The 17,570-nt window shown below is 52.5% G+C and overlaps 3 protein-coding genes across 20 annotated transcripts; all 3 read right to left on the minus strand.

The window, feature by feature from the left end:
* Nucleotides 1-336: 336 nt before the first annotated feature.
* Nucleotides 337-6,688, minus strand: cdyl (chromodomain protein, Y-like). Its single transcript, XM_061838841.1, has 7 exons — nucleotides 6,461-6,688; nucleotides 5,569-6,223; nucleotides 4,170-4,411; nucleotides 3,927-4,099; nucleotides 3,088-3,298; nucleotides 2,860-3,003; nucleotides 337-987 (listed from the first exon to the last, which is right to left on the minus strand). Exons 1-7 carry the CDS (start codon nucleotides 6,482-6,484, stop codon nucleotides 829-831), a joined length of 1,608 nt encoding a protein of 535 aa, XP_061694825.1. The 5' UTR covers nucleotides 6,485-6,688; the 3' UTR covers nucleotides 337-828.
* Nucleotides 6,689-7,654: 966 nt separating this feature from the next.
* On the minus strand, nucleotides 7,655-12,288 carry LOC133510660 (protein disulfide-isomerase TMX3-like). Of its 15 annotated transcripts, XM_061838852.1 has the most exons (16): nucleotides 12,109-12,288; nucleotides 11,812-11,872; nucleotides 11,698-11,740; nucleotides 10,193-10,316; nucleotides 10,082-10,127; nucleotides 9,937-10,017; nucleotides 9,559-9,658; nucleotides 9,415-9,492; nucleotides 9,137-9,203; nucleotides 8,971-9,069; nucleotides 8,844-8,901; nucleotides 8,721-8,774; nucleotides 8,602-8,658; nucleotides 8,383-8,512; nucleotides 8,245-8,313; nucleotides 7,849-8,161 (listed from the first exon to the last, which is right to left on the minus strand). In XM_061838852.1, the coding sequence occupies exons 1-16, from the start codon at nucleotides 12,146-12,148 to the stop codon at nucleotides 7,982-7,984; spliced, it is 1,287 nt and encodes a 428-aa protein (XP_061694836.1). In that variant the 5' UTR covers nucleotides 12,149-12,288; the 3' UTR covers nucleotides 7,849-7,981. The 15 variants fall into 15 exon arrangements, with proteins under 15 accessions (XP_061694827.1, XP_061694830.1, XP_061694829.1 ...); XM_061838843.1 differs by having other exon boundaries at nucleotides 7,655-8,161; nucleotides 8,245-8,464; nucleotides 8,535-8,658; nucleotides 8,991-9,069; XM_061838846.1 differs by having other exon boundaries at nucleotides 7,655-8,161; nucleotides 8,379-8,464; nucleotides 8,991-9,069; nucleotides 10,084-10,316.
* Nucleotides 12,289-12,440: 152 nt separating this feature from the next.
* Nucleotides 12,441-16,842, minus strand: si:dkey-154p10.3 (zinc finger protein 513). 4 transcript variants are annotated; one of them, XM_061838866.1, is made up of 9 exons: nucleotides 16,648-16,838; nucleotides 16,334-16,552; nucleotides 15,598-16,083; nucleotides 14,735-15,050; nucleotides 14,612-14,669; nucleotides 14,467-14,535; nucleotides 14,257-14,390; nucleotides 14,011-14,134; nucleotides 12,441-13,460 (listed from the first exon to the last, which is right to left on the minus strand). In XM_061838866.1, exons 3-9 carry the CDS (start codon nucleotides 16,057-16,059, stop codon nucleotides 13,289-13,291), a joined length of 1,335 nt encoding a protein of 444 aa, XP_061694850.1. In that variant the 5' UTR covers nucleotides 16,060-16,083; nucleotides 16,334-16,552; nucleotides 16,648-16,838; the 3' UTR covers nucleotides 12,441-13,288. The 4 variants fall into 4 exon arrangements, with proteins under 4 accessions (XP_061694850.1, XP_061694852.1, XP_061694853.1 ...); XM_061838868.1 differs by having other exon boundaries at nucleotides 16,634-16,838; XM_061838869.1 differs by lacking the exon at nucleotides 14,011-14,134 and having other exon boundaries at nucleotides 16,648-16,842.
* Between the last annotated feature and the right edge of the window lie 728 nt (nucleotides 16,843-17,570).

Below are 17,570 nucleotides of genomic sequence, written 5' to 3' on the forward strand. Positions count from 1 at the left end.
ATTTGTGATGCAACTCTGCATTCCACTGACCAAACTTGTATTTAGTGGGTAGACCAGGACTTGTTTCTCTTCAACAAGCCTGTCTAATCTTGGGGTCATTTTTTTCCTTTTTTGAAGTCCTAACACTTTTTTTTCTTTTTTTTTTTTTTTAACAAAATGTTTTAGTAGCTTGTGGGCTTACTTTTACGCTATATCGCCTGACTGAAATTTTGACAGAGGCACAGGCACCTAATTCCCCCCCCCCAGAAAAAAAAACCAACTTTCACACTCAATGAGCAATAAGGTATTTTTTGTTCCAATTTATTGGCACCGGTGACCTGCCATCGGGCCACCAGATGGTGTCCAGCCTGCATGACTTATGAAGGCCCGTCTCCCGCTACACATAAAAAATAAAGTTCAGTCTGCGGGTGACCTGATGGTTGGGGATCCTGTCCTAAAAGCTCCACATGACATCTGGATGGAGCTCAGAGGAAGGAAAGTTGCAAGAAAGCAGGGTCGGTAGCTGCCTCCGTGTAAATTGAAACGAGTACGACAACGATTCTCTGTTTACTTGCCAACGTAGAAAAAGTACAAATGTGCCAACTACATCACGTGGCTTCGACGAGGACGCCTCCAAAGATTGGGTCGAATTTCACATTGGAGCTCCTTCAGGCGAGCCCAGCGTGGCTACAAGTTCACCTGGCTAACATAACTTACTTTATGCTCAGACAGTAAGTCCAGTCCACACCTGGAAGCAAGTGTACGTCCATTTATAACTTACTTTATGCTCAAACAATAAGTCCAGCCATCACCTGGAAGCAAGTCCTAGTCCTGGTCCCGGTCCCGGTCCTAGTAGAGCTCTCTGCTTCTCTGCAGGTGCTGGAGGATTGCGTCAGTTCCTTGCGACGAGCCCCAAATTCTCTTCAAGGCTTCACACTCGCGCTCGTTTGTTTGCTCCAAAGAACTTCGACTGGAGTTCCTCATCAAGGCTTTGGACTCGCGCAGGACCTGAGCCAGAGGAAGAGAGAATTGATTGTGCGTCTGTAACAGTGCTTGCCACCCTTTCTGGAGCCAAGGATTTTGCCTTCCCACCCAAGGACGTCAACTAGCTTACGTGTTCTAAGATGGTTTGATAAGACAATCGTGGGGTCTGATGTGCGCTAAGAGTGGATCCGTCCCGATAATCGGATCTGAAATGGACCGGGATCTTGAATATTGAATGCGTTTCAAGTGAATATTGAAGGTGTTCAGACTTGAAATACTGAACATCAACTATTGAGCGTGTTCAATATTTATGACCAAAAACCTTCCCGCACGTATGGGAAGCCAACGTTCCCCAGGTCATGACGTGGAACGCGTACCCGACCAAGAACGCCCCGGACTCGGGAGCAAGTGCGCGACATGTCCTACGGTTGCTGACGCTCAGATGAGAGAACGCAGGTTCAATTTGTTCCAAAGAGGAATTGCCACTGGGTCACTGCAGTATGTGACTCAAGGTGCTCGCTGGTGACTTTCCAACGGGTCTCCTGCCACCAGGACCAAACACAGCTAGTCTGTTTCTACGCAAGCCTTTCGCGACTGGGGCACGACGTGAGTACATCCAAAACGATATGCTGCTATTCCCAGACTCATTTCTGATCAAATATAACCATTTTTCATGCAATCAAACAGCGGCGGATTTGGCAGTGAAAAATCCGTACAGCGACGTGAACGCCGACCGGCGACAAAAGAAGTTTCCACTGCAGCGAAAGGCTCAACGGTAACGAGGTGACAGAAATTGCTCCGCGCAACTGCAAATGGGATCTTTTATGACGTCATACGCTGCGGCTCAGACCCAGATCCAAGGCCAAACTACACGGGCTCGCTCTGTTGTTTAATCGGACCAGAAAGTCACAATCATTTTTTGCAATAACTACGCCAATTTTCGTAACATTTTAGCGCGTCGAGTTAGAGCCACGCAAAATATCGCACTGCCTTGGAAAATGTTTGCTGCTTGCAAGTGCGCGGATTGCCCCTTCAGCAAATGAAAATCGGATCTTCCCAGATGCTGCAATGCCAAAGTGCCGTTTACTCCTAAATCAGTGCATTCGGCTGTCGTGCAATGGAACTCCCGGAGTCACTAGTGACTCACTTGTTTCTACCGAATATTTTCATCTCACTCAAGGCTCTCATTAACACTCGAAATTCCGGAACTCGAGATGCTTCTCTCGGGATCTGTGACCAATCGACGTATCGGGGCTCCGTTGATGATGTCTTTTGGTCAAGCTTAAATCAAGCTATGCGCAGTTAAGACTTGATGGAACTGTTCCACATCAGCTGCCCTGGGCCTGAAAGATCGCGGTTTTTCAATTGGAGGAGTCAAGTCGAAACTCAGGTTTAGACTTGCTGGAGTAAATCTGGTTTGTACGGGCGGGTTGTGGAGACAGCAGCTTTCGATTGACGACATCTGCGTTCCAGTAGCTTCGGCGGCACTCGCCGTACATTGATCAGACCAGAGTTCCCCCTTGGGGGACTACATTTGCAACCGCAGGTGGAACAATGGTACGCGTCTGCTGTTCTGGCGTGAGGTTATCGCAGTGCAGCGCACAGAGTACGATAAAACTGATGCCCCTTCCCCCAGTCTTCACATTCATCTTCTGAAAGAGATGAATGATCTTTTAAGGTCTTAGCATTCGCTCAGTGCATGAATGGCAACAGCGTCTGTGGACCTTCTGCCGTCTAGTGGAAGAGCCTGTCTCTGTACATTCTTGGCAATGATAGATGAACAAATAATCATGACATATGTGCATTACGAAACCAAAGACGTGAAAGTGGATGAGTTACAGCAGCACACCTGATGACTGGTCAGTCATTAGCAGTCTTTGCGTGCGTTCAACTCACGAGCGAGTCGACGGCGACCAGTTCCTTGACGCGCAGCATGACTTCCTGCGCAAAGGTTCCCGGCCACAGAACCTGCGAGACCAACCCCTTTGAACACGCCTCCTGCGCCGTCAACTTCCTGCCGCTCAGGAGCAGCTCGTTGGCCTGCAAAACAACAACAACAACAAAAAAAAAAACCTTAGCCCGCGGCGGTGTCGCCGAGGTCGGTTAGCGCGTACGGCTACGAACCGAGGGGGGGCCCATGATGCGCGGGAAGGTGAAGGAGGAGCAGGCGTCGGGCGTCTGTCCGTACTCGGCGTAGGGAGTCTGGAACCAGGCCTTCTCGTTGGCCCACACCACGTCACACAGCGGCAAGATGGCGGCGCCCAAGCCCAGCGCCGGCCCGTTGACGGCGGCCACGATAGGTTTGCGGAACTGGATGAACGTGTTGACGAAGGTCCTGAGGAACGGGAGGAGGCACGGGCGGGGGACTGCAATCACACGACTCCATTCCAGTGACACATCTCACAAAGCAAGCAAGCGCAGCCCTCGCATTTTATTCACATTGGCTTCTTCCGCAAAAAGACGCCCGAGCGTTTTTTTTTTTTGCTTGACGAAGGTCCGAGCGTCCGAAGGGGAGCGCACACACCTTTGTGTCCTTTTCGCCATAACGAGGCCCGTCTAGGCCTGGATGGTCCATGTGGACCGAGTTACGGAGGTCCACCACGTCGCAACAAGGCTACCTTGGAAGCAAGGAGGCGGCGGACTAGCACGATCGCGTATTTGGCCGCACACGTGTCGGACGGAGAGCTCGCTTGTCGGTCCCTGAAGGCGTGAAAATGACCTCTGCAAAGTAGGTAGACTTTCTGACTGACCATTTTTTTTCCAAGAAGTGTCCATTTAGGAACAAAATCACCTTCAAGCAGAACAGAGCAAGATGTAAAAAGAAAGAAGACTAAGAATTGTCAACTAAAGTTTTAACTTTTCCTATTGTCTTGTTGTGATGTCTTTGGTTGACTGCAGTAAACACCTCCGCCAGCGACTTCCTCCTGACAAGCGTCACCTCCAACGCCGCACCCAACACTTACCTGATGGTTTCGGCCATCTTGATGCTCTCCTTTTTCCTGTCGTCCGTGAGGCGTTTGACGAAGTAGAGGAAGTCGAGGCCGCGGCAGAAGACGCTCCCGACGGCTCCCAGCAACACCAACTTGCTGTCGTCGGAGGCCGCCGTCGCCATGGCGCTCTGGATCTCTTTCATCACCTACGGTGATGAAAGAGGAGGAGACGTGAACGGAGGTCAGCGGGTGCGAGCGGCGGGTGTGCCGGCGCACCTCAGGGTTGAGCGCATTGTTTTCCGAGCTCTTGCTGGACAGCAGGATGTGCGTGAAGCCATCTTGTTTCTTGACCACAATGTCACGGTAGCGGTAGGCGCTCTCTGTCTGACGCACGCTGAAGCGCAAGCGTTTGTCAAATGCGCCGTGTTCCTCCGGACGCCGTTTTGCCGGGGCGCACGTCGCCACGTTAACTGCCGGCCTCCCGCCGGCGCCGACATCCTCAGTCGTGCCCGAAGCGCCTGAGAGGATGCAGAGTCAGTCAGTTGGAATTTGGGCGAACAATCTACGCAAACGTACGACTTTCGCGGCAGCCCCCACCCCCGTCTTCAGGACTCAAACGTGAACCTGGTAAATGCGACTCTCGACCGGGAGATTTATACGCAGATGTCTTCACCACAAAATTCCCACTTGGCAACACTCCATTTTTTCCCCCCATTTTATTCCCTTTTGCACTCAGTGATATATGTGTGTGTGTGTGTGTGTGTGTGTGTGTGTATATATATATATATATATATATATATATATATATAGACGTAGTCATTTTTAGAGGCACAGAACAGAACCCCAGTTGACAAAATCGGCTGTTCCGCTAGTCTCGTCCTGAGGCAAAATGTTTGCAAACCGAAGCAATTTTCAACACAAGAAAGAATGACTCGAGGGAGGTCAGGTTTCCTCTCTTCATGGCTTCTTGTTGACAAGTAACAAGTTCACGTAAATGCAAATGCAGGATGAGGGCAATTTATTACCGGAGGCCGTCCCTTCATTCAGTTTGGGGTGCTCCGTAGATTGCATGACAGCAAACCCAAACTAAATTTGTGATGAGCACTGGAGTAGTTCTCGAGCAACCAATGCAACCTGACTCCCATGTTTTGGTCCTGGCCTAAATCACTTCATTTTGTAAGTTCCTTTCAAACGGAGGCTTAAACATGGATCCGTCTTCGCTAAGACTCCTGAGACCTCTGCGGCCCCAATAACTCGAGACATCGTTGAGGCCTGGGCACCTTTGGTCGCCCGACAGGAGGATCGTGGACTTCTGGAAGTGCTCGCAACCTCCTTCCTTTGAAAACTCGGGATTGACAAATCTCCTCTGCCCCCCCCTTACACTTCCTGCAGTAGATTTCCCCACTCGCTGGAAAGTGGAAAACCCTCGCTTCAACACTTTGAAAACACTTGCGCCCGACGAGGTTCTACGACTGCGTGGCTCGGCCAGACTGAGCCCCCGAGCAAATGTGAAATGAGGTTTTACTACATAACGCAAAGGAGTCAACTTCCACTATTGTAAAGAGGATTTCCTTTTTTCCATGCTTCACCTTGACAAGTTTTATCACTCTGCCTGCTCGTTGGGACTTCCAACAGGTTCGAAGTAAGCGGTCGTTGATATTGTTCACCATCTCACCTGCGCCACTGAGCGATCGGACGGCCGCGAGCGTTGCCGGTGGAGTGTTGTGGCTGCGCGACCTGATCCCCATGCGGGCGCGCAGCTGCCCCGGGCCAGGCTGGACGTCGGTCGGTTGCTCCAGGGCGACTTCGGGGGGCACGCCGTGAGCGTCGCGGGCGCCGGCATCCGTGCCGTGGGCCGCCTCGCTTGACGCCGCCTCGCTGGGCGACTGCAGGAGGGTGTTCATGGGGCTTCGAGGCACCAGGATCTTAATCCCACTTTTGGCCAGGTCCAGACTGCGACGCGCGGGGCCGACCGGCGGCACGGACATCGGAGGCGCCGTCGTCGGACACGCCGTCCCCTTGAGTCCGGCGGCGGCGGCCAGGTGAGCCGGGGCGGGTCGAGAGGCCGATAAGGGATCCGGGCCGGCGGCGGGTCGAAGCTGTCCGAGGCCAGCGGGCGGGCCAAACGGGTAGCTGCGAGTGGAGCGCAGCAGGGTGGCGTCTCGGCGCTGTTGGGCATATTGCCGGTTGAAGTCGTGCACGTACACCATGCACGTGGTCAGGTGACTCTCGGGCTCCCACGTGTCACCTTCGCAGCCGTACCCCCGCCATCGAACCAGGTACTCCGTCCGGCCCTTGCGGTTCTTCCGCTTGTCCACGATCCGTTCCACCTGCGGGTGGCACAAAGCCTATTTGCACGGTGACCTTACAACGAGGATGGAATTCAACAGTTATCTAAATATGTTGTTGTTAGCATGCGGCTAACAACATGTGTAGCTCAACATGTGAGCACTAATATGACGTCATTGCGTGTCAAGCCTTCCATCTTTGGATTTTTGTTTTACTTTGACACGAGTTTCCAAGTCAACTCAGTTCCACGTTAGCCAGCGTTAGCATACTAGCGTCACCTCGTAAAAGTCCTCGGTAGCCATGGAGACGGAACACGACCGCCAACAACTTCGTGGAAGTGTCGTCAGCGAGGCGTCAGCATGAAAAGCGGTCGCCGGTTCGGTTCCCCTGGGCGCCGATTTTATTCCACGCACTCGGCTAGCCTGTAGCTGCTAGCGAGTTGACGTTTACCTGTAGGAAGTGTCAGCGCGGACCGACCTTCATAATAAAAGACTGGCGTGAACGGAAAGCGAGCGGGTGCACTTTTATTTTGAAATAATCCGGGCGCTCTTTTCTTTCCTTTGCAAAGAACGTACGTGACATAGTTTTGATTGCATGTGGCCAGTAAAAAAAAAAAAAAATGTTTAATATTATGGACTAAAGTGTCACTTTGTTTTCTTGTGCAGTGACTTTTTCCTTGTGGTGTTCTGAGAGGTGCTGAGGCTCCCGAAGGGGGCGTGTCCGCCGGGGACCTGGGGGGCCTGCTTCATTTGGGGGAGGGGCTAGACTTTGGTAAACCAGGGGTCGTGAGTTCCCATCGTCAGGAAGGGCATCCGGCGGAGAAACTCTGCCAGACAAACGTGAGCGTTCATCTGAGCTGTTACGCTGTGGCGATCCCTAACGGGACAAGCCGAAAGAGCCCCGATGCCCGAAGCTTAACTGGGCGCAGTACCACGTGACCGCCTCAGTAAGTGGTTGAGAATTTGGCGGGATGCGTGACACTGACGCAGAGACGTAAACCCCAAGAAGCTCAAAATGTGGCTTCGTTCGGAGACTGTTGTTAGTTTGGAGATCGTTTGGGGAGTTTAGAACGAGAAAGAGGAGTAGTTGCGACTAGTTTGTAGAGTTTACCTTCGAGGGAGAAGAAGCGTCAAGTAGTTGCATTCAAAACGCGGAACGAGAGATGCACCGCACACGTACCGAAAATAATACGACTGACAGGTTGGGTAGACGTTGACGTAACCTGACCTCGGTTAGTTCCCGCCTATCTGCGCGCTCCTGACGATGATCGCAAGCAGGTGAAAGGTTCAGCGAGATGAGGCGCTTCTACTGCGGAGAGCCCAAAACAATTCCTGTTTCTATCCATCCGATTTTCATCCTTTCTACATTCAAAAGAAAGAACAAACAAACACACGTCCGCGCAACGATCCCAGAAGAAAATGTGCACTGTAATATTGTAACATTTTCCCTCATTTGTGGAAAACTCCAATGAATGAATGAATAAAACGATTTATACGTACATAATTGTAACATGAATTACATATTATGATTGTGTATGTTTTGTTATCTTTGACTCATGGCAACAAGTGGAAAAAAAGCTTTGCAGCAGTCAAACGACAACACATGTGACATAAGTGTGAGTCTGTTCAACACGTGACGTCCAAAGAGGAACGCGTTGCTCGTGTCATCCTGATGTTTGAATCTCAGAGCTTGGAGCCTTTTCACATCCACTCGCTAGAAACGCTGAAGTTGAAAGGCCCGCAGTGAGTCCGATGTGTATTTGTAGGCGGGAGAGACTCGTGACGTTCCGCCGATGTCGCTCAGTCGGACTTCTTGTCAGGTATTTGTCTCCGAGAGTAGCCGGTCCGGCCGCGGTCGTCGTCGTTTCGGCCTCGGCGGTCCGACGGCGCCGTCCGGCACGCGTAGCACGCCGAGCCCAAAAGGCCCAGCGGGAAGCCCAGCAGGAAGCAGCCCAGCAGCGGAGCCTCAACGAAGAGCGCCTGGACCCGACCCGAAGGCACACGGACAAACAGTGAGGCGGACGCTCGGCCGGACTCGAGCGGCAAGCGTCGGCAGGAAGTACCAGGAGCGTGACTTTGGTTTCGTAAATGAAACGTCGGACTCGCTGAGGGATTGTGTTTCCTCCGTGGGCCTAAGAGCGGAATAAGGAAAAAGACAAATCCGGAAATCCGGAAACTCTTGACATTTGCTCGCCACTCGCCTGGATGGTGCCGTCCAGAACCCGATCCAAAAAGTCCAGCAGGTTTCGCTCTGTCTCCGGCGAGGCCGGCGGCAGGTAGTAGCTGTCGGTGGACAGATTCAACATGACGATGGCTGGAAGTCGGAGTTTGCTGACAAGACGGCAAAACGCACAAACGTGAACGCGCGTAAACCGAACGCGTGCGTAGTCGCACACCGCCAAAAACGCCAGCGTATTCACCCCATGACGAGTCCGTTGATGTAGTCGTCGCCTTCCATGAAGCCGAAGTGGACGTCTCTGAGGGAAGGGAAACGTGTCAATGGCAAATTTTCGCAAGGAGAGAGCGTGGACTTCCTCACCTGCTGTAGACATCTTTGTAGTCTTGGGAAACTTTCTTCACCAGACTTTTGTACCTGATCGCGTGACGGGAAGTGCGGAGGTCAGACTAAAAGCAAGCACGTCACGCAGGTCGGAGGTCATACCGGAGATTTTGTCGGCTCGCGCCGTCGTCGTCCAACAGCGCCAACAGGACCAGTTTTCCTGCGCAAACACCGATCGTGTCAGCGTGTGCGCGCGTGTGCGGGCGTTGCCGGCGTTGCTGGCGGTCACCCGAGTCTCCCATGGCATACAGCGTGTAACTGTCCACTTTGGCGTAGTTGCTGAATCTTTCCCTTTTGATCCAGGCCTTCAGCGAGCCGTCGCTCATCTCTGCAACGCGCTTTGGTTAAGGGCGAGCCGTACGGATACCGAGGTCGGAGGTCAGCTTCATTCCCACCATTGTAGCTGAAGTAACCGCCGTCTTTGAAGACCACCACGGCCGGGAGAGCGGGAAGCGACACGGCCTGCCGGCGCCGTACAGATCACGTCATCCGTGCCATAAAAAATAAGTCACACGCAAACGCTTCACTTGTCTTCTATAGGGGAGGATTTTTGCTCCCGCTTCACTTTTACTACCCGTCTACGGCGTTCACTGTCGCTACACTTTCTCCTACTAGTCTTCTACGGGCGACGGCGTTCAACGTCACTTGCGTTCTACGGGGTAGAGCTTTGGACCTTGGGCAGGACGTCTCTGCCGGCGGAGAAGAAGAAAGTGGACACGATCATCTCCTGAGCCACGCCAGAGAACACACCCTGCAAACACCCAACGGTTAAGAGGGGCGTGTGCACGCGTGTAATGCGTGCGTGCGTGCCGGTTACTTTGAGTGGTGATGACGCTCCAATATAAACAAACATGACATCGTGGTGACTGAGAGCATGTTGGAAGAGCTTCACGCTGGTCAAGGGTCGAATCAGCGGACTGAGAATACAATGACACAAAAGCAGCACAATCGTTTGTTTGTAATTTCACAGTGACATCCTCACCGTCAAGGCCACCTTCTAAAAGTTTGTCGTATTTTCATTTTGTCTCAACAGAATTAACTTGCAACAGTGCTTTGTTTGACCGGCGGTATGGCGATGTAAACAAAAATCACGTGATTTTATGACGCACACGAGCTGCGCGGGCGAGCCGCACTCGCGAGTCGGAAGAAGCCTCAACACGCTCGCGACGCGACACTTTGTGTGCCTTTTCCTCACCCGCTAACTCGATGAACAAATTTGACGATGGCGTCTTCGGTTAGGGGTCCTATGTGAGGATATTTGACGTCCTTCTTCCACCTGAAAGGGACCATGGCGTTAGCGTGACATCAGCATGACATCAGCCGCTGAGCCGCAAACTCACACGAAGATGGCGGGATAGCCGCGAACTTTGAACTCTTTCGCCAAGCCTGCCGGGCAGTCGGTGCGTTACCATGGAGACACAATAGCGAGAGGACGACGAAGGCGAGCTCACCCGCGTTAGCGACGGCGTCACATTTGCCCACATTGACGTGAGAACCGGCGCTCTTCAGCTCCGAGCCGATCCGGTGCCACAGCGGGTCCAGCTGCTTGCACATTGAACACCAGGGGGCGTAAAACTGCACACAGCAAACCGCCCGCTCGCTCGCCTCGTCAATGGAACGGGACGCACAATATTCAGTATACACATAATATTGCAGCTGGAGAGCGTATGCCTCAAAATTCTGTGTGGCGTTTGCATGTTACTCCTCCCACCTCCCCAAAACGTGCATTCATTGGAGACTGAATTGTCCCTAGGTGAGATTGCGAGTGCGACTGTCTGTCTCCACGTGCCCTGCGATTGGCCGGCGACCACTCGAGTTACTCCTCCCACCTCCCCAAAACGTGCATTCATTGGAGACTGAATTGTCCCTAGGTGAGATTGCGAGTGCGACTGTCTGTCTCCACGTGCCCTGCGATTGGCCGGCGACCACTCGAGGGTGTACCGCCCGATGACAGCTGGGGTCGACTCTGGCAATCCCGCGACCCTTGTGAGGATAAGCGGCTCAGACAATGGGCGGATGGATTTCTTTCAGTCTCCATCTGCTCATCACTGTTTCTGCAAATTGTCACATATCGTCGTACTGTTTTTGAGTCCTGAGCTTCTGAGACCTAGATTTTTTTATTATTTTTTTTTCCACAATCCTTGTTTTGTTCGTGGTAAAGCGATACATTTTTGGAGCCACTGCTACGCACTTCTGCCTCGCATCTTTGGGTCAACTACGTTTTGCTTCAAAACCACACAAACCCGCAACTGTGAGCTACTTTTCAGTTTTTGACTAAAGGTCGTGTTGTTCCACCCCCCAACAACCTGCCCTTACCCTGTTTGCAAAAAAGAACATTTAGGTGGACATCAGTCCACTTTACTGTCTATTATTATGAATAAATTATTAATAGGATCTAATATTACAGTGATTATGTGGCTGGGAATGATTATAAAATCTCAACACGTTTGAATTGTGGCACGGTGGAGCAGCTGGAAAGTGTTGGCCTCACAGTTGTGAAGTTCAGGGTGCAAACCTCCCCGCCCTAGCTGCGTGGCGTTTGCACGTTCGACCCCGTGCCCGTGCGGGTTTCCTCCCGCGTCCTAAAAACATCCAACATTAATTGGACACTCTAAATTGCCCGTGGGTGTGATTGTGAGTGCAGCTGTCGTCTGCCTCCATGTGCCCTGCGAATGGCTGGCGACCAGTTGAGGGTGCACCCCGCCGACAGCCGGACAGCTGGGATACGCTCCGGCACTTCCGCGACCCTAGCGAGGATAAGCGCCTTAGAAAATGGATGGAGGGATGGATGGATGGATGGATGGACGTTTGAACTGAATTTGGTTGATTCTTTTCATTATCCACCAATGGGCACGCTGCACATTTGGGCTGAGGGAGCCCCCCCACCCCCCACGCATCGTCCGGTTGTCGTTTCGGTGGCTTTCGCTACTTTAACCGCAAATGAAGGCGAACGTACTTTAATCAGCCAAATGTCTTCGGTTCGTCTCGTCTCCAGCAAGCTGTCGGACAGGAAAACAGTTTGAGGAGCGACTGGCAGTTGAAAATTGCACGGAAAAAGGAGTCGACTCACGAGTCGTCCAGCTCGTCCACGAAGGCCCCGAGCGGGACCGCCGACACGCACAGCAGCAGCGCTGGCGCACAAATCCACATAAAGTGACACACATCATTAACGCACGACGCAAAACATGCAAAAAAAAAAAAAAAGACACCAAATGGCTTGGTTGACCGAACTAAGATGACAAACAACAATGCAGATATAAAATAGGAACATGAAAACACAAGGACGATGGAGTGTGTAAAGGCTGAATAATAATACAGCCTAAAATGAGATCATAATGCTATTGTGACTACTTTGCAGCGGTTTTACCTGCAAACATGTTGAGTGGGCGACCAGCGTGCTCCGACATGGCGAGCAGATTAAGACGTCGCACCCTTGTAATCTCATCAGATTATCAAACTCCATTCAAAGGCCTAATTGGATTGGCAACAGGCGTCACTTACGTGGACAGGAAGTGGGCGGGCCTGATTTGCGTCAAAGGACCGCGAGTGGGCAGCTCAGCGGTGAACCGGGCGGGGGGGTCGTGAGCTCGTACCTCGCCGGGACCTCCACTCTCAAAGAGGGGTCGCGTCCGTCAGCAAGGCCGTCCTTACTTACGCCGACCGGGGCGGACATTTGAATTCAGAAACGGGTCGAGTGAAAAAAATGTGCCAAAGACTTTATTCTAATCATCAAATCAGGAGTGTGTGGGCGCAGTAGGCAAAAACCGGTTAGCACATCCTATTAATTGCCTTATTTATCCCTCCATTGTCTTCACTGCTTCTCCTCACGAGGGAACCGGGGGTGCGAGAACCTAACCCAACTGTCGAGCGACACATACACCTTCAGCACATAGAAACAATGACTTGCATTCACACCTACGGGCAAATTAGTCTTCAATAACACCCCCAGTTGTTTCAGGGATGCGGGATCAAACCGGAGTTGGCGGAGAAAAGTCCACACGGGCCAGGCCGGGATTTGAACCCCCGGTCCTCAGTGGCAGCGTGATAGGGACGAGACGCAAGTTTTCACATACGACTCAGTAAGCTGCAATAACAGTAATAGGTGTCGCTTTTTAAATGTAGCGGTTGCCGCACCATTTGTGTTCAAATAGCCATGGCTCGAAGGGTTTGAACGCCGCAACACTAAGTCTTCTCGTTTGCCCGTCTGGCGTTTTGCATTCTGCTCGCAAGGGGGTTCTAAGGTCAAGCGGTTTGCTTGGTTTTAATGCAGACTGTCTGCGGGTGTGGACGAGGCTCCCCACGGCTCGAAGGCATTTTGCCAAATTCTGCAGTTTTGTCAAACGCCTCCAGCTCGTCGACAGCATCCGACGCTCGTACGGCAAATGTCAAAAAAGTGCGACGGCAGCTCGCGTGCGGAGCGACTGGAAAGGCGCCCTCGCCTCGACGCGTTTGCGTTCCAGTTCGTGGCTGACGAGAGCAAAGGTCCTCTTTATACGGGAAAGCGTTTAGCGCTATCTTGAAACGTTTGGCAAAACTGCGTCTTGTCTTCATCCCGCCTGGCCCTCGGCATCGTGGGAGGACGCGTGTTGATGATGATGTCTGCGCGCGTGTCTCTGCAGCAGCTGGCGATCGGCGCTGGCGTACTGGCACCGCTGGCAGCGAAACGTTTCCCCCGTGTGATGGCGACGCGCGTGGAGATCCAAACTCTTCTTCTGGATGCTGACGCAGCAAAAGGCACAGAAATCCACAATTTCATTGTCGAGAACGTTACTCGCTGATGATGTCATACCATGGCAAAAGAATCTGGATACTGTTTAAATTGGGTGACATAATGATCCCTTTACAACCATAATTGGGAATATTTCAATGTATTCATCGCATCAACCTCGTGATGGCGGACGCGGTTAAAGCCTGAAACCAAATATATGAGAGCCGAGATATCAGCGTCTAGATCGATTTGACTTTTTCGCCTCTGTTTTCAACCGTAGAAGGAAAAAAATAATGAAATCAGATCTCAAAAGTAAAAATTTAAACTCAGCACTCTACTTTGCAAACAAACAACATTTCTGATAAACGGGATTAGATAGTAAATGCGGGGACAATAAGCGTCACGCTGGGCTGTGGGTGGGTGAAGGGGGTGGGGGGTGGGGTATCTTAAAACAACCCCCCCCCCCCCCCAATTTCCAGAACTATCAGTGTCACGGCAGGATTTCCCTCAAAAATCCGGACGGACACACCGTCAGATTGGAGAGCTCGGCGCGCACGTCACCTGCTGTAGTCACACTGCGAACACTTGTAGGGTTTTTCCTGGCTGTGCGTTCGGGAATGTCGCACCAGAGAACTCCGATCGATGGAAGCGTACGGACACGACGCACACCTGAAAGGTTTCTCACCTGCACGCACGCACGCACGCACGCACGCACGCACGCACGAGCACACTCAATGAGGAATAGCCTGTGTCGTTACCGTTGTGAACATTTGGGAGTGTGCAAGATGACGTGTGCGCGCGCCTTACCGGTGTGCGTCCTGACGTGTTGCTGGAGCGATTCCTTGAGTCTGCTAGTGTACGAACACGTGGGACAGGAGAAGAGCTTGATTCCAGTGTGGACCCCCAAGTGGCGCCGCAGAGTGACTTTGCTGGACAACTTCCTGTGACGGAAGACGACAAGCTCTCCGATTGGTTGAGGCGAGGTGGGCGCCGGAGCATTGCGGGCGTTCTACTGACTTGTGACAAAGGGAGCAGACGAACGCCGCCAACTCTTTTTTTGGTCCTTTTTGTCTCCCTGCTGATGATCTGCAAGGAGAGCCGTCAATAAATCAGCCAATCCCGCGGGACGCAGGGAGTTCACTGGGCTGTCAATCATTTCCACCTGCGCAGGTGCGTCGTCGTCCTTTTCTTCTTCCCGTTGTCAGCTCGTCCACTTGGACCTGCAGGCGACCATCCGTCAACTGATGAATGGATGATTGATTCCTGAGCTTGACTTTTTTGTTACCGGCGTTCTCATCCTCGAGGTCACGTGACTCGGCCCCTCTCCGGCCCTCCTCCGTCGCCCTCCCGCGCGACTTCAGCTCAGCCGACCGCCCGTGACCGACGTCGGTCCCGCGACGTCGCCGGGACGCACGCTTCCTCGCGTCCTTTTCGCCGTCCGGGGACGGCGGATGAGGCCGCGCGCCGGCGATGCGACGCAATCCGAGCGTCATGAGGTGGGCGGACTGCGCCGCCTCCTCGCCAACGGCGGGGGGATCCGCCGGACGAAACGCCGTCTTCACGGGGAAGATGGACTCGTCGTCCTCAAAAAGGCCGCCGACCTGCAAACGAGACGCAAAGTGCGGGATTGGCATTTCGAAAGACATCGCAAAGCTTTTTCCCAAAAGCGGTTTGGCCTTTCCCTTCATCCCTTTAGTTGAAATTGACAATGCACAAAAGGGAAACTGATTTTGATCAACTTTCTGGTTTGCTCCCTAACATTTGTCAGAACATCTGTAAAAAATGCTGATGGCTGTTTTCCAAAGTAAAAGCAGCCATAAGATGTTTGCAAAGGCATTACTTTGAAAAGCGCAAAGATAATCTCTCGTGGAGGGCGAGCGAAATTGCCGGTTTTGGGGGAAATGCAGAGTCCAATTTTTGTCAGTTGTGACTCTCTCCGTCTTGACAAATCATCTACAATTCTCATTATGAAATCATTTCTGCCAACAGATTGACCTCCAATGGCAAAACGATGTCAGGACGTCTGTTCCTCTGTGGGCGTTAGTCCGTTTTTTGGTTTTTAACTCCAAAAGCAGCAAGTGGCAGCCATGTTGTTAGCGGAAGCGGCGCACACCACCCAACCATCTCACGTTTGCTCCTACACGTCACCTCGCAGTTGTGCGTGACCTTTAACCCGGCGTGGGCGTCAATGTGGCAGGCGGGCGGGCCGATGTCGCGCAGCACGTCGTAGAGCAGGAAGTCGTCATCGTCGTGTTTGAGGTCAAGCGCGTAGGTCGGGGGCGGCCGCTGCAGCCCCGCGTCCGCCGGCGAGGCGTGCGCCATCAGCAGGTGACTGCAGATGGCGCTCTTGAGGCCGCAGGTGAAGCGGCACACTTTGCAGCGGAAGATCTCAACCAGGAACACCTCGGCCATGGCGCCGCCCTCCGCCAGGCCGTCGATGACATCACAGTAGAGATGGGCGCTGGCGGGCCCGCTTTGCAGCTGAAGCGGGACGGGGTCCACGTCCCGGAAACGCCGCGTCCAACTCCTCGCCGACGGGGACGTCCGCTCCGCCTCGTCGCCTTTGACCCCGCAAACGTCGGCTGATGTCCTGGCCCGCGTGGTAGTCATGATTGAAGATGGATGTTGATGCCGCTAGTCGAAAGAAAATTGAACTTTAAAACGGATGTTGACTCGAGTAGCGGGAACAATCCGGTATCTGCGCGACCGAGTTCCACGTTCTGCAAAACCGGGCCAAGAACTTCCTCTTCCCTGGGGTGAACGGCAAAGCACCCGTAGGAACTGACTGAAACATCTTGAGCTGCCTTCGGCCAGGAGGCGGAGTCACACCCTCAACTGGTTGCCAGCCAACCAAGTACGCAGCACACAGGCGAAATCCGCTCACCTGTTTTCCCGGCTTTTGTCACGTGGCGCGCCGTGCCGATTCAAACTTTCAAACGGCCGTGGGGTGGATGACGTCACACGCGAACCTTGACCGTCAAACTTAGTCCGAAGGAGTGCAGCATCTCCCCCCCCCCCACACCGCCTTTCCCGCCTCGCTACTCGATAGAATTTCTATCGGGAGGCGCTGGCATGTAACCGGAGGGGAGCGGGGAGGTGCGACCTAGGAAGTTACAATGGCAGAAAGGAGATCAATCAGCCCCAAGTTTTGTTGTCGGGGTTTTAGGAAGTCCGGGACGCTAACGTTAGCATGCTAACCCAAACCCAGCAGAAGAGCCGCTTCGATGACGAAACCCAGTTGACGGACGCACTGCGGATCCAAGTCAAATAGTTTCTTCAGTGCTTAACACAAAAACGACATCAAAAGTGACTTCTTCGTCGCGTTGTTACTCCCGGCCGTTTCTTCTTCGGGGTCTTCTTCTTGAGTGGAACTCAACTCTGCCGGTTGCATTACTGCCCCCGGCAGGCGCGCGACGGTATGAGCAGGCGGGGAGAGGGAAAGTTGAAGCCAGAAGTTGTTGACGTTCTCTGTTGAAAAACGCACTTTAGTTTTTTTTTTTTTTTTTTTTTGTCTCGCTGTCTGAAGTGAAAAGCTCTCCCGTTTCAGGTCAGTCAGGGTCACCACCAAAATGATTTCAGTTTGTTAAATGCCACAATGATGAGAGAGAGAGAAATTCATCTGAGTTCGGCATTGTGGCGTTCTAAGAACCGGGGTTCCAATCCCAGCCTCCTTTTCTCCGGGTGGCCACTCCGCGTTCCTCCCTCATCACAAAACATTCAACGTGCATTGGACACTCGAAATTGCCCCGTGTTGTGATGGGGAGGCGCGACCGGTCGTTTCTATGTGCCCTCCAGTTGAGGTTGTAACTCCACTTCCTGGCCCTTGACAGGTGGGCCTTATTAAGGCCCGGCGCTCCCACGACCTTTGTGAGGATACGCGGCTAAGAAAACGAATAGATGGATGGATATTTTAGATATTTCATCTAGGACAGGACAACATACCGTAGAATGTTCTGCTGCGATGCTTTACGGTTGACAACTAAAGTTAAGCCGCACACGTTTTTTTCCCCCCTCACGGTCTGACATGAAATTAGTTTCCATTTTCCTGTTTAAGGTCAATAAATATTGATATAATTATTTGTATTTGTTGAATGCAAAAATAATGAGGGCATGTCTCTATG

Source organism: Syngnathoides biaculeatus, chromosome 13 (assembly GCF_019802595.1).
Source record: "Syngnathoides biaculeatus isolate LvHL_M chromosome 13, ASM1980259v1, whole genome shotgun sequence".
Classification (NCBI taxonomy): domain Eukaryota; kingdom Metazoa; phylum Chordata; class Actinopteri; order Syngnathiformes; family Syngnathidae; genus Syngnathoides; species Syngnathoides biaculeatus.